Source organism: Diospyros lotus, chromosome 4 (genome assembly GCF_014633365.1).
Source record: "Diospyros lotus cultivar Yz01 chromosome 4, ASM1463336v1, whole genome shotgun sequence".
Lineage (NCBI taxonomy): Eukaryota > Viridiplantae > Streptophyta > Magnoliopsida > Ericales > Ebenaceae > Diospyros > Diospyros lotus.
The window spans coordinates 10,168,180-10,182,781 of NC_068341.1; the positions used below are offsets into that span (position 1 = coordinate 10,168,180).

The 14,602-nt window shown below is 38.6% G+C and overlaps 1 protein-coding gene across 1 annotated transcript; it reads left to right on the forward strand.

The window, feature by feature from the left end:
• The first annotated feature begins 4,757 nt into the window (after positions 1 to 4,757).
• Positions 4,758 to 7,815, forward strand: LOC127798785 (uncharacterized). Its single transcript, XM_052332386.1, has 4 exons — positions 4,758 to 5,250; positions 6,725 to 6,866; positions 6,965 to 7,106; positions 7,197 to 7,815. The coding sequence occupies exons 1-4, from the start codon at positions 4,896 to 4,898 to the stop codon at positions 7,515 to 7,517; spliced, it is 960 nt and encodes a 319-aa protein (XP_052188346.1). The 5' UTR covers positions 4,758 to 4,895; the 3' UTR covers positions 7,518 to 7,815.
• The last annotated feature ends 6,787 nt before the right edge of the window (positions 7,816 to 14,602 follow it).

The following is a 14,602-nucleotide window of genomic DNA, read 5'->3' on the forward strand; positions in this document are numbered from 1 at the left end:
GAGAGAATACAAATCCATTTACAGTGAAGAAGAACAGAAAAATGCAAACCCATTTACAATGCAGAGCAGCAGAAGAATAGAAGAAATACACAAGAAAGAATACAAATCTGTTTGTGGAAATACAAACGAACAACCCGTAGAAGAAAACATCAAGAAATTAACCCAACTGAAAGTCAAAAAAATTAAAAAATCTTACAAACCCTAACCTAACTGTCGATACTAACCTGAGTGCTCGACGGTCGGTGGTCATTGGTGTGGATTGATCGTCCAAGCACAAGGAAGGAAAGGAAGAACAGTGATGAAACGGCATTGGTGTGGGTCTAACGGAGGAGACGAAGGGGATGGCCAGACCGCGAAGCGAAAGGCGGGCGCGACCGACTGCCGACGGCAAATGCGTCGAAGACGGAGGTGACCTTCATCGATGGCGACGCACTGACGAACATAAAATTGATCGATTTGTGCGATCTGCTGGAGGCTCTCTCTCTCTCTATCAATCAGTCTTGGTCTCCAAATCCAGTTGAGTGGTTGTCTCGCGGGAAGGGGTGTTGCTGGGTGACCCAACTTGGGTCACGGACTTATGGGCGGGTAATATCTTTGGTTCGGGCGCGGAAGGGGGGTGCGGTCACGGGTAACTAGGTTATTCGGTTATTTTTGTATAAATAACTGAACCGAACCGAATAACCGATTTTTAAGAAAAAATATAACCGAATGGGATTATTTTTTTAAAAAAATCAAACCAAACCGACTGAACTTGTCGGTTCGATTCGGTTAATTCGGTTTACCCGAATTTCTGCTCACCCCTAACAGTTTCAACACTTTGAGAATAAGATTCTCACACAGAAAATCTAAGGACTCATTCATATAATTGATTGAAAAAAATATGAAAGAAAAAAACCTTGCCTTTTATTAATTTATACAAAGATACAATGAATGCATAAAAATAAGTCCGCTAGATGCCATCCAAATCTAACACCAGAACACACAACATTAACAATCAAGGCACGCTGGAAGCGTTGTTTTAAAAACAGAATTCTCCCTACATCGGTTACAAGCAGACTGTGCGTGAGAGCCTCAACATGATACAATGATCAATTCCGATTGAACTGTGTTCCTTCCTGACCAAATGAGGATGATGGGAGGCGAGGCGCGAGCTCTGACGATGGGTCTGTCTGGGGGGCGGTTGGCACCTACAAGTACTCCGATGCTCGAGTGTGTAAGAGAGTAAGGAGAGACAGTGTATCAGTAGGTCAGAGATCAGAACATACCTTGCATCTGAAGAGAGTTGATTGATATAGAAGGAGGAGATGTTCTCCTGCATGTATGCATCGTGCGTTGCAGGTGATGGAACTGACTATTCTGCGCCTGTGGAGATTCCCAGGTGGTAGCATAGTGGCTACGGGACCCTCATTAATGTGGATGAGATTCGTCATTAATGAGAGCATGATCTGAAGCGACCGTGCGGATACTTAGTGGGGTTGTAATGATGCTGTGGCAGACTGGCGCTGGGTCCAGAAGAAGGACCAAAATTGGGCTTAGGGATAGAGCTGAGATTGGGTCTAGGAAGAGGGCCAAGATTGGACCCGGACAGTCCAAACTGCAACCATGAACAAATCGAATTTGACATAATATGTTGGACACTTGTTTTCACAAGAACTAAGAATGAAAGATATGAAAGGAAGAGAGAATCAGATGCTCTAATTCTGGATAATCAACAAATGAAAAACGCGCAGCTATATATAGCTAACAAACACGAAACTGACAAGCTAAAATTTAATTCAATAATTAATAAAACACTCAGTTTTAATTACAAAAGCCTAATTGACAAATACAAAATTAAAAATTAAATTATAAACTGAAATTAAATAATTAATTATAAATCAATTTCAACAGCTATAAATTAATTTATTTTAATAATTAAATTTGTGACGTCCAATAATTAATGCCACCTAACACACACACACATATATATATATATATTCTCCTTGAATCGAACCGAGCCAGCGACGCACGCGGATTTTGGCCCAAACCCATGGAGGGTAGGACCTACCCCACGCAAAACATGGGTGCCCCTTGGGGCCCAAACCCTAGAGCCTAGTGAAGGGTATATGAATGCTTGCAACTTTCCTCACTTTCTCAATGTGAGATTTTGTACTTCTCCAACCCCCACACATGCACATCTTCGCTTAGATTCACACTTACACCTATGAAAAGTCAACACAACTTTCTTTTTTGCAATATTTTCATAATTTTACACCAAATGACACGGGGACTCTGGGCCAAGTGAATCCTCTCTGATTCCAGCAACTCTCCTTTGGATTAAAGTACTCCCTAGCAGGTAGTTAAAATCAGGATGTCAAGGGATAAAAAAATGGTCCATAAAATTAGATTATAAAATTTTAGAAATAATTAAAAATATTTTTTAATTTTTATAAATATATATTTATAATAACATATATTTATAAAAATAGAGGAGGCCACTTCTAAGGTCCTTGTGAGAATTTAAAAATAAAACAATGTTTCACTCGAAAATAAGGTGAGAAATTTTTTTTAATAATGATTCTCAATGTATATATTTTTTAGGGTCCAATTACAACTACACATGAGCTGAAAACTATGGTCTCTAAGCAACTAAACTACTAGCATTAAAGCTCAAAACTATGGTCTCTAAGCAACTAAACTACTAGCATTAAAGCTCATAGTTGGCTTTCTGAATTAGCAAAAATTAATTCTCTATTGAACTTATGTGAGAGGGATCCAATTCAAGAAAATAGCTTGCCCCTCTCGAAAAACTACATCAATATAGGATAAAAAATATCATTCAAATGGACAATAGAGTGAGTATTGAAACTCACAACGGTAAGTCATAAATTCGAACAGAGTTGTCATTGCAAGAACACAATACACAAAAAGAGAGATAGAGATTATGTTATCGTTGAGAATGCTAAGATTTCAAGCAATTGAGCACTGAGCACCACGAGCATCAAGTACCACCGACACCGAGCACTGAGCAACCACGCTGCGAAAAAGAACGTCGATGGAAGAAAGAGAGAGAGAAAGAGAGAAAGATGATAGTGATAAGGGTTTCTATTTGGGTGTACTGGATGGGTTTTTAATTTTTCGATTTGGTCAAATAGCCTAAGCATCACTTACAACAAATGTAAAATCGCTAAAATCACGATTTTACGATTTTAAATCGTGATTTGATGAAATTTTACTCTAATTCTAATTTTACATACAATTTGAATCATTTAAGGATATTTGAAATATAAAATCATATGCATTTTAACAACAATACTCCTTAACAAGATGGTTTGTGACCAAAACATGACAACATTATTAAACTAGCTACCGATGAATTTTAATTCAATTACTTTAAGATAGTCTTTTATGTATTTTATATCCAAACTTCAATTACTTAATTCATATTTTTAAAATTAGTAAGATATATCTTTATCTTAACTTGAATGATCCAATAATTCAAACTTGCCTTTTATATGTAAAAGTTTGAAGTTGCCCAGGAGAAAATAAACATGTTATCAGCTTTAATAATATAAAGTTGTTAATTTTAAAATAAAATAATAAAATTGTTTTATTTTATTTACAACCAAACTTCGAATTACTTGTTAAAGTTAGATAAAAAGAAATATTGAAATAATTTTTATATTTCAGAGAACTGAAAAGGGATAACCTATTATTATGTCCAAACTAATGACTGTCACTGTAATTGTTAAAATTAGAATGTTACATTTTTTTAAAATATATATATTTAAAGATAAATACAAAATGCCGCCACCCGGATCCATCCAGGGCCGAGGTCACCATCCATGAATGAAGACTGGGTCATTGTAGCCGTTGGTTAGGCACTAGCAATTGCATTTGGTGGAATGGGATGAAATGGTGGGCTTTTGGATTCTTTTTCTTAACGGTAATAAAACTCCCCCCCACTACCAAACCAAAGGCGACGTTGCGTGCCCCCAACCGTTTCGCATATTACCCTCTCTTCTGTACCCAACTGAAAGCGACCCCTGGCCTAAGCCCCGTCCACCCGCCGCGTACCTTCCTCTTCGTTCCGCCGGCATTCCCAAATGACATAATTACCCCCCTGCTATATTTTTTCTAATCACCCAGTATCAAATAAATTAGAGTAGGGTAGTCTTTTTTTGTGACTGAAGTTTGAACTTTCTTAGCCGACACGCTTACGTGTAATGTTTTTAGGGTACGTGCTTTATATCCAATTTATAAGTTTACTGATATAGCCTCCAAAGTCTAACTTAATGATTAGATAAATATATACCCTACACAATATTAATCAAATCTCTTTAAAAACATAAGCTCAGGACTTTTTATTAGCCTACCTAACATACATGATAATTACTCACTTGTGAGTTTCGCACCATTTAAAAAAAAAAATCAATTATACAATTATTAAGATGTTATTTTCCTGCAAAACAAATCCCGTAATCTTAATATATGGTAGACTTAATTATATAAATTCTAATGTCCGCTCATTTCTATTTATAACTAAATTTCTTAAAAAACCCTTACAACTAATTCCGTATCTAATTTTGTATACAAAAATGTTGGTCAATTATCATTTGATTCATTTTCCAGCGTGATAATCAACAGTATCATTAGTGCGGGGGCAATATGGGTATTTTAGCCAAAGTTTGTATCCTTATCCAAAATGAAACGGTAAAAGCAAATCATAATCACCGGCTAAAACCGGTCTCCATATCCAAACGGGCCCTTATTTTTAAACCCCAGAGCCCCGTCCGTTATTTCCGTCGTCTTTCGCTCCCTCCTCATCGCAGCGGCGAGTAAATCGTTCTGCTCCCTGGCTTTCTCTTTGACTCTGTTTCAACCCGGTTCAGAGGTAATACGGGTCGGGTGTAGCAATGTCTGTGGCCACTGAGCTCCGTTCACCGGCCAAACCGGATCGAGGAGCCCGAGCGATACTTGGCCCGGCCGGAAACAGAGTTAGGGTTTTGGAAGAAGCGAAGCGGAAGAAGGAAGGCGTGAAGAAGCCGAACTACTTGGTTTCGCAGACGCCTAGCGTGGTTGTTCGGAGCAATTCCTCGGTCGATAGTACGGGCTCCTCGGAGTCGGTGAAAATGGCAAGCAGTAAGCGGAGAACAAAGCCTAATAAGTCGAAGTCTGTGAAGGTTGTGCCGGAGAAGATGGATGCGGTGGCTTTGTCGCCGGAGCTGGCGGGTCCGGTGAAGCGTTGTGATTGGATCACACCGAACTCTGGCAAGACATTCCGAAACTCTGCTCTTTGGTTTCTTTGACTCTGTTTTTCTTTCGTCGAGTTCACGATGGAATTTGATTTTCTAGATAAGTTATTTCATTAATTTTTAGGATTATGATTTTTTCTAGGATGTTAAATTTGGAGTACATGAATGTGGTAATGAAATGCAAGGAAAAGAGATGTTTTCTAGGATGTTAAATTTGTGATGTTTTTTAGGATTGTGATGCTTGCTAGGTTGTTAAATTTGGAGTATGTTTTCTAGGACTTCGATTTGGGGAGGGAAAGGAAAGGAAAATTAGAGAAGAGTTAAGAATATTATTTTGTGTTGGCTACAACAGGAAACTCCTCCGGGTAGATAATTAAGTTTTCCGTTAACATTGCGTTCTTTTGAGAAATTATTGTTTCAAACATAGCATGAATATAGAAACGTAATTGCTTTAGCTTTCTAAATGAACTTTAATTTGTAAAGTTAAAGGAGTTAAAGTTAAACCTAAACCTTTTTCTTTTCATTTTTATTTTTCTGAAGGACTAAATGTCTGAAAAAACAGTACTAGATCTTCTGGAACTTAGCATTGTTCTAGAGTTTGAGAATGTATAGAACTATTATTGCTTTCAATTTCTTCGATTATGAAGCAATACATCCTAACTAGCATCACCAAAAGAAAATATCTTGAGCCAGAGTTATTGTAATTTATGACATTTGTTGGGCATATAGAGAGCTCCAGTGCCTTTAAAGCAGTTGCCGTATATGGTGGTTTGGCTAGTGCCATGTCATCTCCATGTTCAATGTTGGGCCCTGCCAATTTTTTGTGCTGATTTAAGGCTAGGAATGTTGTACAAGTTGTATTTTATGCCATAGGCTATTTATAGGAAAATGAAATTTATTTGGGCTAAGTTTGGAACTAGGATTGATAGGGGGAAGTAAAATTGGAAAGAACATAAAATTGTTTTTGTGTCTATTTTTATATCCAAACAAAATAAGTATCTCATTTTCTTTTTAGTTTTTTCCTTCTACAAATCCAAGTTCCAAGCATCACATTGAGATCTTGGCATTAAGATTACAAGCCATTATAAAGTACATTCTCCTCCTATTTAGCACCAAAATAAAGAATTCCTCTTCCAAACTTCCAGCTGGGATATATTTGGTGGTACCTTTATTTTACTGAGGGGGTCTTTTGAGGGGCAAACCATCCAAGATCCGCCCAACTAACAAATTACAATAGTAGTTCCTTCTACGATCCTCATTCCTTCTCTGGAAATTTTATTGAATGATGGTGCTTTTCTTACTTTCAGAAAAATAAAAATTGGATTTTCTTTTGCATTTATTTTGTTATATGTTCTTGCATCAAGGTTCTCAGGGATAATTTAAGAAATTATTTCATCGATTCAAATAACCTATGAAGTTTTCACGTCTTACCAAAATGAATGAAGTATCTCTGTAGTTCACCATTTTTTTATGTCCCTTCCCTTTTTTAGACCCACTTTACACTTCTTTCCACGATGAAGAATGGGGGGTTCCAGTTCATGATGATAAGAAGCTATTCGAGCTACTTGTTTTGTCACAAGCCTTGGCAGAATTTACTTGGCTATCCATTCTCGACAAGCGAGAAATATTCAAGTATGGCTTCTGAATCTCCATGTCAGCTTAAATTCCAGTTAACAGCATTTATTGTCTTGTGCACTTGATGTTTATTGTTCAGCAAATCCATCTGGTAGGAACCTTTTTGACAATTTTGATCCATCATCTGTTGCAAAATTCACCGAGAAAAAGTTGCTTTTGCCGAGATCAAATGGGAGCACATTGCTGTCGGAGCCAAAGCTTCGGGCAGTGGTGGACAATGCTAACCAGATACTTAAGGTATTAGGGTTCTCATCATGGAAGGCATCATTTCCAAACCCCAGTTTTGTAATTGCTCGATTGCAACCCTCATTTACTCTTCACTTCCAGATCCAGCAGGAGTGTGGTTCCTTCAGCAACTACTTGTGGAGCTTTGTGAACCACAAGCCAATAAGAAATGCATTCCGTTATGCGCGCCAGGTACCCGTCAAGACACCAAAAGCAGAGCTGCTGAGCAAGGACCTAATGCGGAGAGGCTTCCGATGCGTCGGGCCTTCAGTGGTTTACTCCTTCATGCAAGTGGCAGGGCTGGTCAATGATCATCTCATAACATGTTTCAGATACCAGCAATGCAACAACAATGTCAAAGAGGATATAAAATCCAACACCAAGGACATTGAGGTGCCAAATAATGCTGTTGAGAGCACTTGATCATCTCACGACTGAATTCTCTGACCCTTTAGAGTTCTGACTGATACACAATCAGAACTCGCTCATCTCTGACCCTCTAGCTAGTGTGACTGGCAGTGATTCTGAAGGTGTTTGTATTTGTATCTTATTGTAGATGTTATGGTAGGGCACTTTATATATATATATATATGTATGTATGTGTTTGTATTTGTATCTTATTGTAGATGTTATGGTAGGGCACTTTATATATATATATATGTATGTATGTATGCTTGTGTATCATTTAACAGATATAATGACTTTGATGACTTAACATTTACTTTGTTTCGAATTGATGCGCACCTTGGCTCATCTTATGTTGAAATGGAGAGTGAGTACTTGTCTATGGAGATTTTGCTATTATTATTGGCTTTCATATTGAGAGTTCATGTCAAAAGAGTTGGTACCATTCTGATGACAATCTTTTAAATTTACCAGAAAAAGAAAACACGAAAATTGTTAAAATTTGGAGTTCTATTAAGTGATCAAATGAATTTACAACTAAAGAAAAGAAAAACAAACCTTGTTTGAAAGGGAGTCTGTGTTAGGGAGACAGAGAGCATAGATGTGTACGTTATACAGAAATAACTTGCTTGATACGAGAATATATATTAGTTCTAATCCGCTATAGTACAAGAAACGTAAAATACAATACTTAACCACTATTATAACAGTTGATATTAACAACAATAGGAGCTTATAACAAATGAACAACAACAGAGGTTACCAGACTAGAATAGCAAAGTGGAGAAGAAGGTTGAACAGCAACGCTTGCAGGTGGAACAGCAAGGTATCAGGGATAAATTTCTGGAACGTGAAGAAGCAGGAACAAAAGTAGGTCGAGTCGCGCTTTGCGCTGTCCTGAAGACAGTTAATGCCCTGCACCAGCAGCAAGCAGACTACGGCGACTGTCTCAGCAGGATGAAACGACCTCTTCGGTGAACGGCAGCCACGAACAACCGGAGCTAGCAGAACCCAGGACGGGCTCGCTTTCATTGATGAAAAACTCAAGAAAACAAGCTTTTTCAATGCTCAAAAAATAAAACTCTATATGAGAGACAAAACTTGAGAAGAGAGAACAACTTGAAAGCTTGTGTGGAAATGGAAAACTTCACACCAATATATATAGGCACCCACCAAACTTGGAGACCAAGCCAATCAAGAAGTGCTTGGAGATCAAGTATATCTAGAAGAACTTGGGGCCAAGTTGTTCTAGAACATCTTGGGGACCAAGCAAGAAAGAAAAATAAAATTAAAAATAAAACAACACACACACACATCCAACAATCCCCCACATAAGTGTGTGTGCACTAAAATCATACAAAACGACATGGATTCACTGAGAGCAAATAGACAAGTTATGCATCAACAAGGTATCTTTTGGACTTGAACCTTCATTAGTGAATGTTTATCGAATTTACCGAAGAAATAGTGAGACTAGCTCTTGAACTATCCTTCTGAAGGTAAATCGAGACAATAGACATCACACACAACATGTCTTAACCCATTGAGTTCTATACGATTGTGTCCATTTTGGTCCTGGACAGCATCCTGGATTTCATGAGAGCTCTAGAGAACCCAAGCCATTGAACAGTTCTTGTAGAAGCGACCCCACTTCTACTCTCATATAGGGAAGCATTGACTAAGAGCACCCTGTCACTACTCCTCTTATATCAAGATATCAACCTTCCCTTTAACATCGACAGAACACACTCTTCAATTTCTGAGACATGGGGAGAAACTAAAAGTTTCATAGTGTGTCAACTATGACTTATTCCAGCCAGTTGGCCAATTTAACCTAGATCTTGGGATCTCCAATCAACTAGGTTTGGTTACCACCGGAAAAGTCATTTTAAAGGCTTTAACCCCATTCCCTTCGATGTAAATTTGACTTACTCACGAGTCACTCCTTTTGTCAAAGGATCAGCTAGATTTTCTTTCGACTTCACATAGTCAATGGAGATTATTCCATTTGTGAGCAACTCTCTGACAGTGTTATGCCTGCGCCTAATGTGTCTTGACTTTCCATTGTAGACACTATTTTTAGCCCTCATTGAGGCAGCTAAGTTGTCACAGTATATGCAAATGGCGTTAACAAGCTTTGGCCATAATGGAATGTCTTCGAGGAAATGGCGAAGCCACTCAGCTTCTTCGCCTGCTTTGTCCAGAGCTATAAACTCTGACTCCATGGTTGATCGTGCTATACACGTCTGCTTCAAAGACTTCCACGACACAGCAGCACCACCTAGAGTGAACACATATCCACTGGTTGATTTAGTCTCTAAGCTATCGGAGATCCAATTAGCATTACTAAATCCTTCCAGTACACGTGGATATTTTGTATAATGCAATCCATAGTCCAAGGTGTACTTCAAGTACCTGAATACCCTGACCAATGCACCCCAATGGTCATGCCCAGGATTACTCGTGTATCTCGCTAACCTACCTACGGAGTAGGCGATGTCAGGTCTAGTACAATTCATGATGTACATCAGACTCCCAATAATTCTGGCATATTCCAGAGAAGATACACCTTCATCATGGTTTTTCTTCAATTTTGAATTTAGATCAAACGAAGTAACTGCTGGCTTACTCTCGAAGTGACCAAATCTTCTCAACACTTTCTCTATGTAATGCAACTAAGAAATAGCATACCCTTCGAAATTCCTTATTATTCGAATTCCAAGAATGACATCAGCAAGACCAAGGTCTTTCATGTCAAAATGAGATTTCAACATTTGCTTTGTGGACTGTATGACACTTTGATTCGTGCCTATTATCAGCATATCATCCACATACAGGCATACAATGACACATTCTTGGTTTATGTTTTTCACATAAACACATTTATCACACTCATTTATCTTAAATCCATTTGACAACATTGTGTGATCAAACTTCTCATGCCATTGTTTAGGCGCCTGTTTCAACCCGTAAAGAGACTTTACTGGTTTACAAACTTTCATTTCATGTCCCTTTACAACAAACCCTTCAGGTTGTTCCATGTAGACTTCTTCTTCTAAATCTCCATTCAGGAATGTTGTTTTTACATCCATTTGATGTATCTCCAAGTTATATAATGCTGCAATAGCAATCAACATCCTGATAGACATGATTCTTGTCACCGGAGAATACATGTCAAAGAAGCCTTGTCCTTCTTTTTGACGATAGCCTTTAGCTACCAGTCGAGCTTTGTACTTATCAGTAGTACCATCAGCCTTTAATTTCTTCCTGAAAATCCATCTACACCCAATTGGTTTACACCCAGGTGGCAAATTGACCAATACTCAGGTATTGTTTTGCAAGATGGAATCCATTTCACTATTAATAGCCTCTTTCCAATATGGAGCATCGGGAGATGACATTGCATCACCATATGTTTGCGGCTCATCTTCTAACACAAAGGTTAGGAAATCTTGGCCAAAGGAAGAGGCTCTCCTTGCCCTTTTGCTTCTTCGAGGCTCGATGTCAATTTCCTGCCCATCTTAGCCTTTTGAAGAACTTGCTTCATGAGTTCTCTTGGAACCATTTGCATTGAATTTATCTCCCTTAAAGAGGAAGATGTTTTCAAAGAACTTCACTTCTATAGATTCCAGAACCGTATTGACATTAATGTCAGGAATTTCTGACTTAGTCACTAGGAACCTATAGGCAGCACTATGCAAGGCATAGCCTATAAAGACATAATCAATAGTTTTTGGACCAAGTTTAATCCTTTTAGGTAAAGGAACCTGTACCTTGGCCAAACACCCCCACACTTTCAGGATTTTGTATGAGGGTTGTCTACTATTCCACACTTCATAAGGTGACTTGCCAGATTTCTTATGTGGAACTCTATTTAATATAAAATTTGCAGTAAGCAACGCTTCCCCCCACAAATTATGGGGTAAACCCGAACTATTTAACATGCAATTAATCATGTCCTTCAAAGTTCGGTTCTTCCTTTCAGCTACACTATTTTGTTGTGGTGTATAAGGTGTTGTCGTCTGGTGGATTATACCATGAGATTCACAAAACTCAGACAGAGCTGATGATTCATATTCACCACCCATATCTGATATGAGCACCTTAATTTTCTTTCCCAGTTGATTTTCAACTTCTGCCTTAAATGTTTTAAAAACATCAAATGTCTCATCTTTACTGCGTAGTAAATATACATAGCAATATTTACTGCAGTCGTCAATAAATGTGACAAAATAATCTTTCCACCTCTAGTGGGAGTACTTTTCATGTCACAAACATCACTGTGAATTAGGTCGAGTAATTCACTATTCCTTTCCACAGATGAAAACGACTTTCTTGTAAACTTTGATTCAACACAAACTTCGCATTTGTGTCCTTTATCAATGTTAAAACTAGATAATAACCCTAGATTAACCATTCTTTGGAGGGAACGATAATTGACATGTCCTAATCTTGAATGCCAAACATCACACGACTCAACAGTATAAGTAGAAGAGTCATTCTCATTAATCTTTTTAGGCACTTGGGCCTGTACATTCAACTTGAACATGCCCTCATCTAGATATCCTCGACCCACATGCATTCCTCCATTAGTAAGAGTAAATTTATCAGATTCAAAAACGAGTTTAAACCCATTTTTGTTCAGCAGTGTTCCAAACACCAGATTCTTGCGAATCTCAGGCACATGCCATACATCTGTGAGGGTCAGGATCTTCTCAGATGTCCACTTTAGCAGTACCTTGCCCTTGCCTTCCACAGTCGAGGCTGCGGCATTTCCCATATACACCTTTTCGGTGCCATCCATTTTCTCATAAGTTGAGAATAATGATCTATCCTTGCAAATGTGCCTTGAAGCACCAGTATCAATCCACCAGCCTTTGGCGTTATCAACCATGCAGACTTCAGTGATGACTGCAACGAGCTCATCATCTTCCAGCATATTGGCATAAGAAGGCTTAAGCTTGCGCTAGTTGCTACCAGAGCTCTGACCCTTCTTATGTCTGCAATCCACAACCCTATGGCCTATCTTACCGCATACCCAACAGGTGCCTTGAATGCGTTTGTTGGCAGCGGTCTTCTTCGGTCCCAACGACCCGCTTACTCTCTTGCCTTGTTGCTTCTTAGGCTGAGATTTGAGAGCCTCAGCTAAGTGGGCCTTAGCTTCATATCTATCTGAGACTTTATCTCCTTTGCAGTTGTCTTCTTCAATTCGAAGACGAAGAGCTAGATCTTCCATAGACAGCTCCTTGCGCTTGTGCTTGAGATAGTTTTTGAAATCCTTCCATGAAGGCAATAACTTCTCAATCACAGGGGCAACTTGGAATGGCTCATTGATGACTAATCCTTCATTATGCAAATCACTAATGATGATTTGCAGTTCCTCCATCTGGTTGACTACCAATTTGGTATCAACCATCTTGTAATCCAAGAACTTGCCCACTAGAAATTTCTTGGTGCCAGCATCCTCAAGCTTATATTTCTTCTCCAAGGTCTCCCACAATTGCTTGGAAGTAGCATATGCGGTGCAGTACACATTATACAGCGGGTCGGCCAAGCCACTCAGAATATAATTTTTACAGAGAAAATCTGAGTGCATCCACGCCTCCCTCACAGCCACAGTTTCTGTGGTCATATTCTCTTCCGAGACAACGGAGCAATCCTCTTTGAGGATGTGGGCTAGATTCAGCGTAGTCAGATAGAATAACATCTTCTGTTGCCACCTTTTAAAATCTTCACCATTAAATGGTAGTGGCTTCTCTACATGTGGGGTTGGCTTAGCCACAGCTAAACCGAGCCCTTGCATAGTAGCTGTTGCAGAAACAGCGGCAGTTGGTGGGTGAAGACCCAAGACAGCAATATGGGGCGGGTTTGAACCCGAGGCAACATCGGTAGCAGCGACACCAAAACCATCAACAGGAATAGAGACATCCATCTTTTCTAGACTCTCTTACTAACTGTCTTCAGATTGTTAGGGAGACAGAGAGTATAGATGTGTATGTTATACAGAAATAACTTGCTTGATACGAGAATATATATCAGTTCTAATCCGCTATAGTACAAGAAACGTAAACTACAATACTTGACCACTATTATAACAGCTGATATTAACAACAATAAGAGCTTATAACAAATAAACAACAACAGAGGTTACCAGACCAGAACAGCAAAGTGGAGAAGACGATTGAACAGCAACGCTTGTAGGTGGAACAACAAGGTATCAGGGATAAATTTCTGGAATGTGAAGAAACATGAACAAAAGTAGGTGGAGTCGCGCTTTGCGCTGTCCTGAAGACAGTTAGTGCCCTGCACTGGCAGCAAGCAGACTACGACGACTGTCTCAGCAGGATGAAACGACCTCTCCGGTGAACGGCAGCCATGAACAACCAGAGCTAGCAGAACTCAGGACGGGCTCGCTTTCAGTGATGAAAAACTCGAGAAAAACAAGCTTTTTCAATGCTCAAAGAATAAAACTCTATATGAGAGACAAAACTTGAGAAGAGAGAACAACTTGAAAGTTTGTGTGGAAATGGAAAACTTCACACCAATATATATAGGCACCCACCAAACTTGGAGACCAAGCCAATCAAGAAGTGGTTAGAGACCAACTATATCTAGAAGAATTTGGGGGCCAAATTGTTCTAGAACATCTTGGGGACCAAATAAGAAAGAAAAATAAAATTAAAAATAAAACCACACACACCTCCAACAGTCTGCACTCTGGTAACATCAAACAAATTCATTTGATAAAGGGTATCCTTTTCAGGTTTTATTTTTTGCTTTCGTTATTTTGAAAAAAAAGACAATATATGTCATTTAAAAAGCATTCTTAAACATAAAAAAGTTGAAGAATCTATCAAATAAATCCCAATTTTTGTAACCCCTACACTTCAGACATGACATCACAATTCACATGGCATAAACTTTTTTTGCTTTCTCAGACTAAGCTTCAATCCCTTAGGCGTTGTATATATTTTTCATCACGCCCACCAAAATTCAAGGAAACTCAGTTACATAATCTTTAACTAACTAAATATTATTAATACAAGTGTTATAAAAATATAAAGAACGTTAAAAGTTAGAAACGTCATAAAAATCGTGAGTTC

Coding starts and splice junctions, on each gene's coding strand:
- LOC127798785 (XM_052332386.1), top strand. CDS start 4,896: ATGTCTGTGGCCACTGAGCTCCGTTCACCGGCCAAACCGGATCGAGGA. Junction 5,251..6,724: donor TTGGATCACACCGAACTCTG/GCAAGACATTCC, acceptor TCCCTTTTTTAG/ACCCACTTTACACTTCTTTC. Junction 6,867..6,964: donor GACAAGCGAGAAATATTCAA/GTATGGCTTCTG, acceptor TCCATCTGGTAG/GAACCTTTTTGACAATTTTG.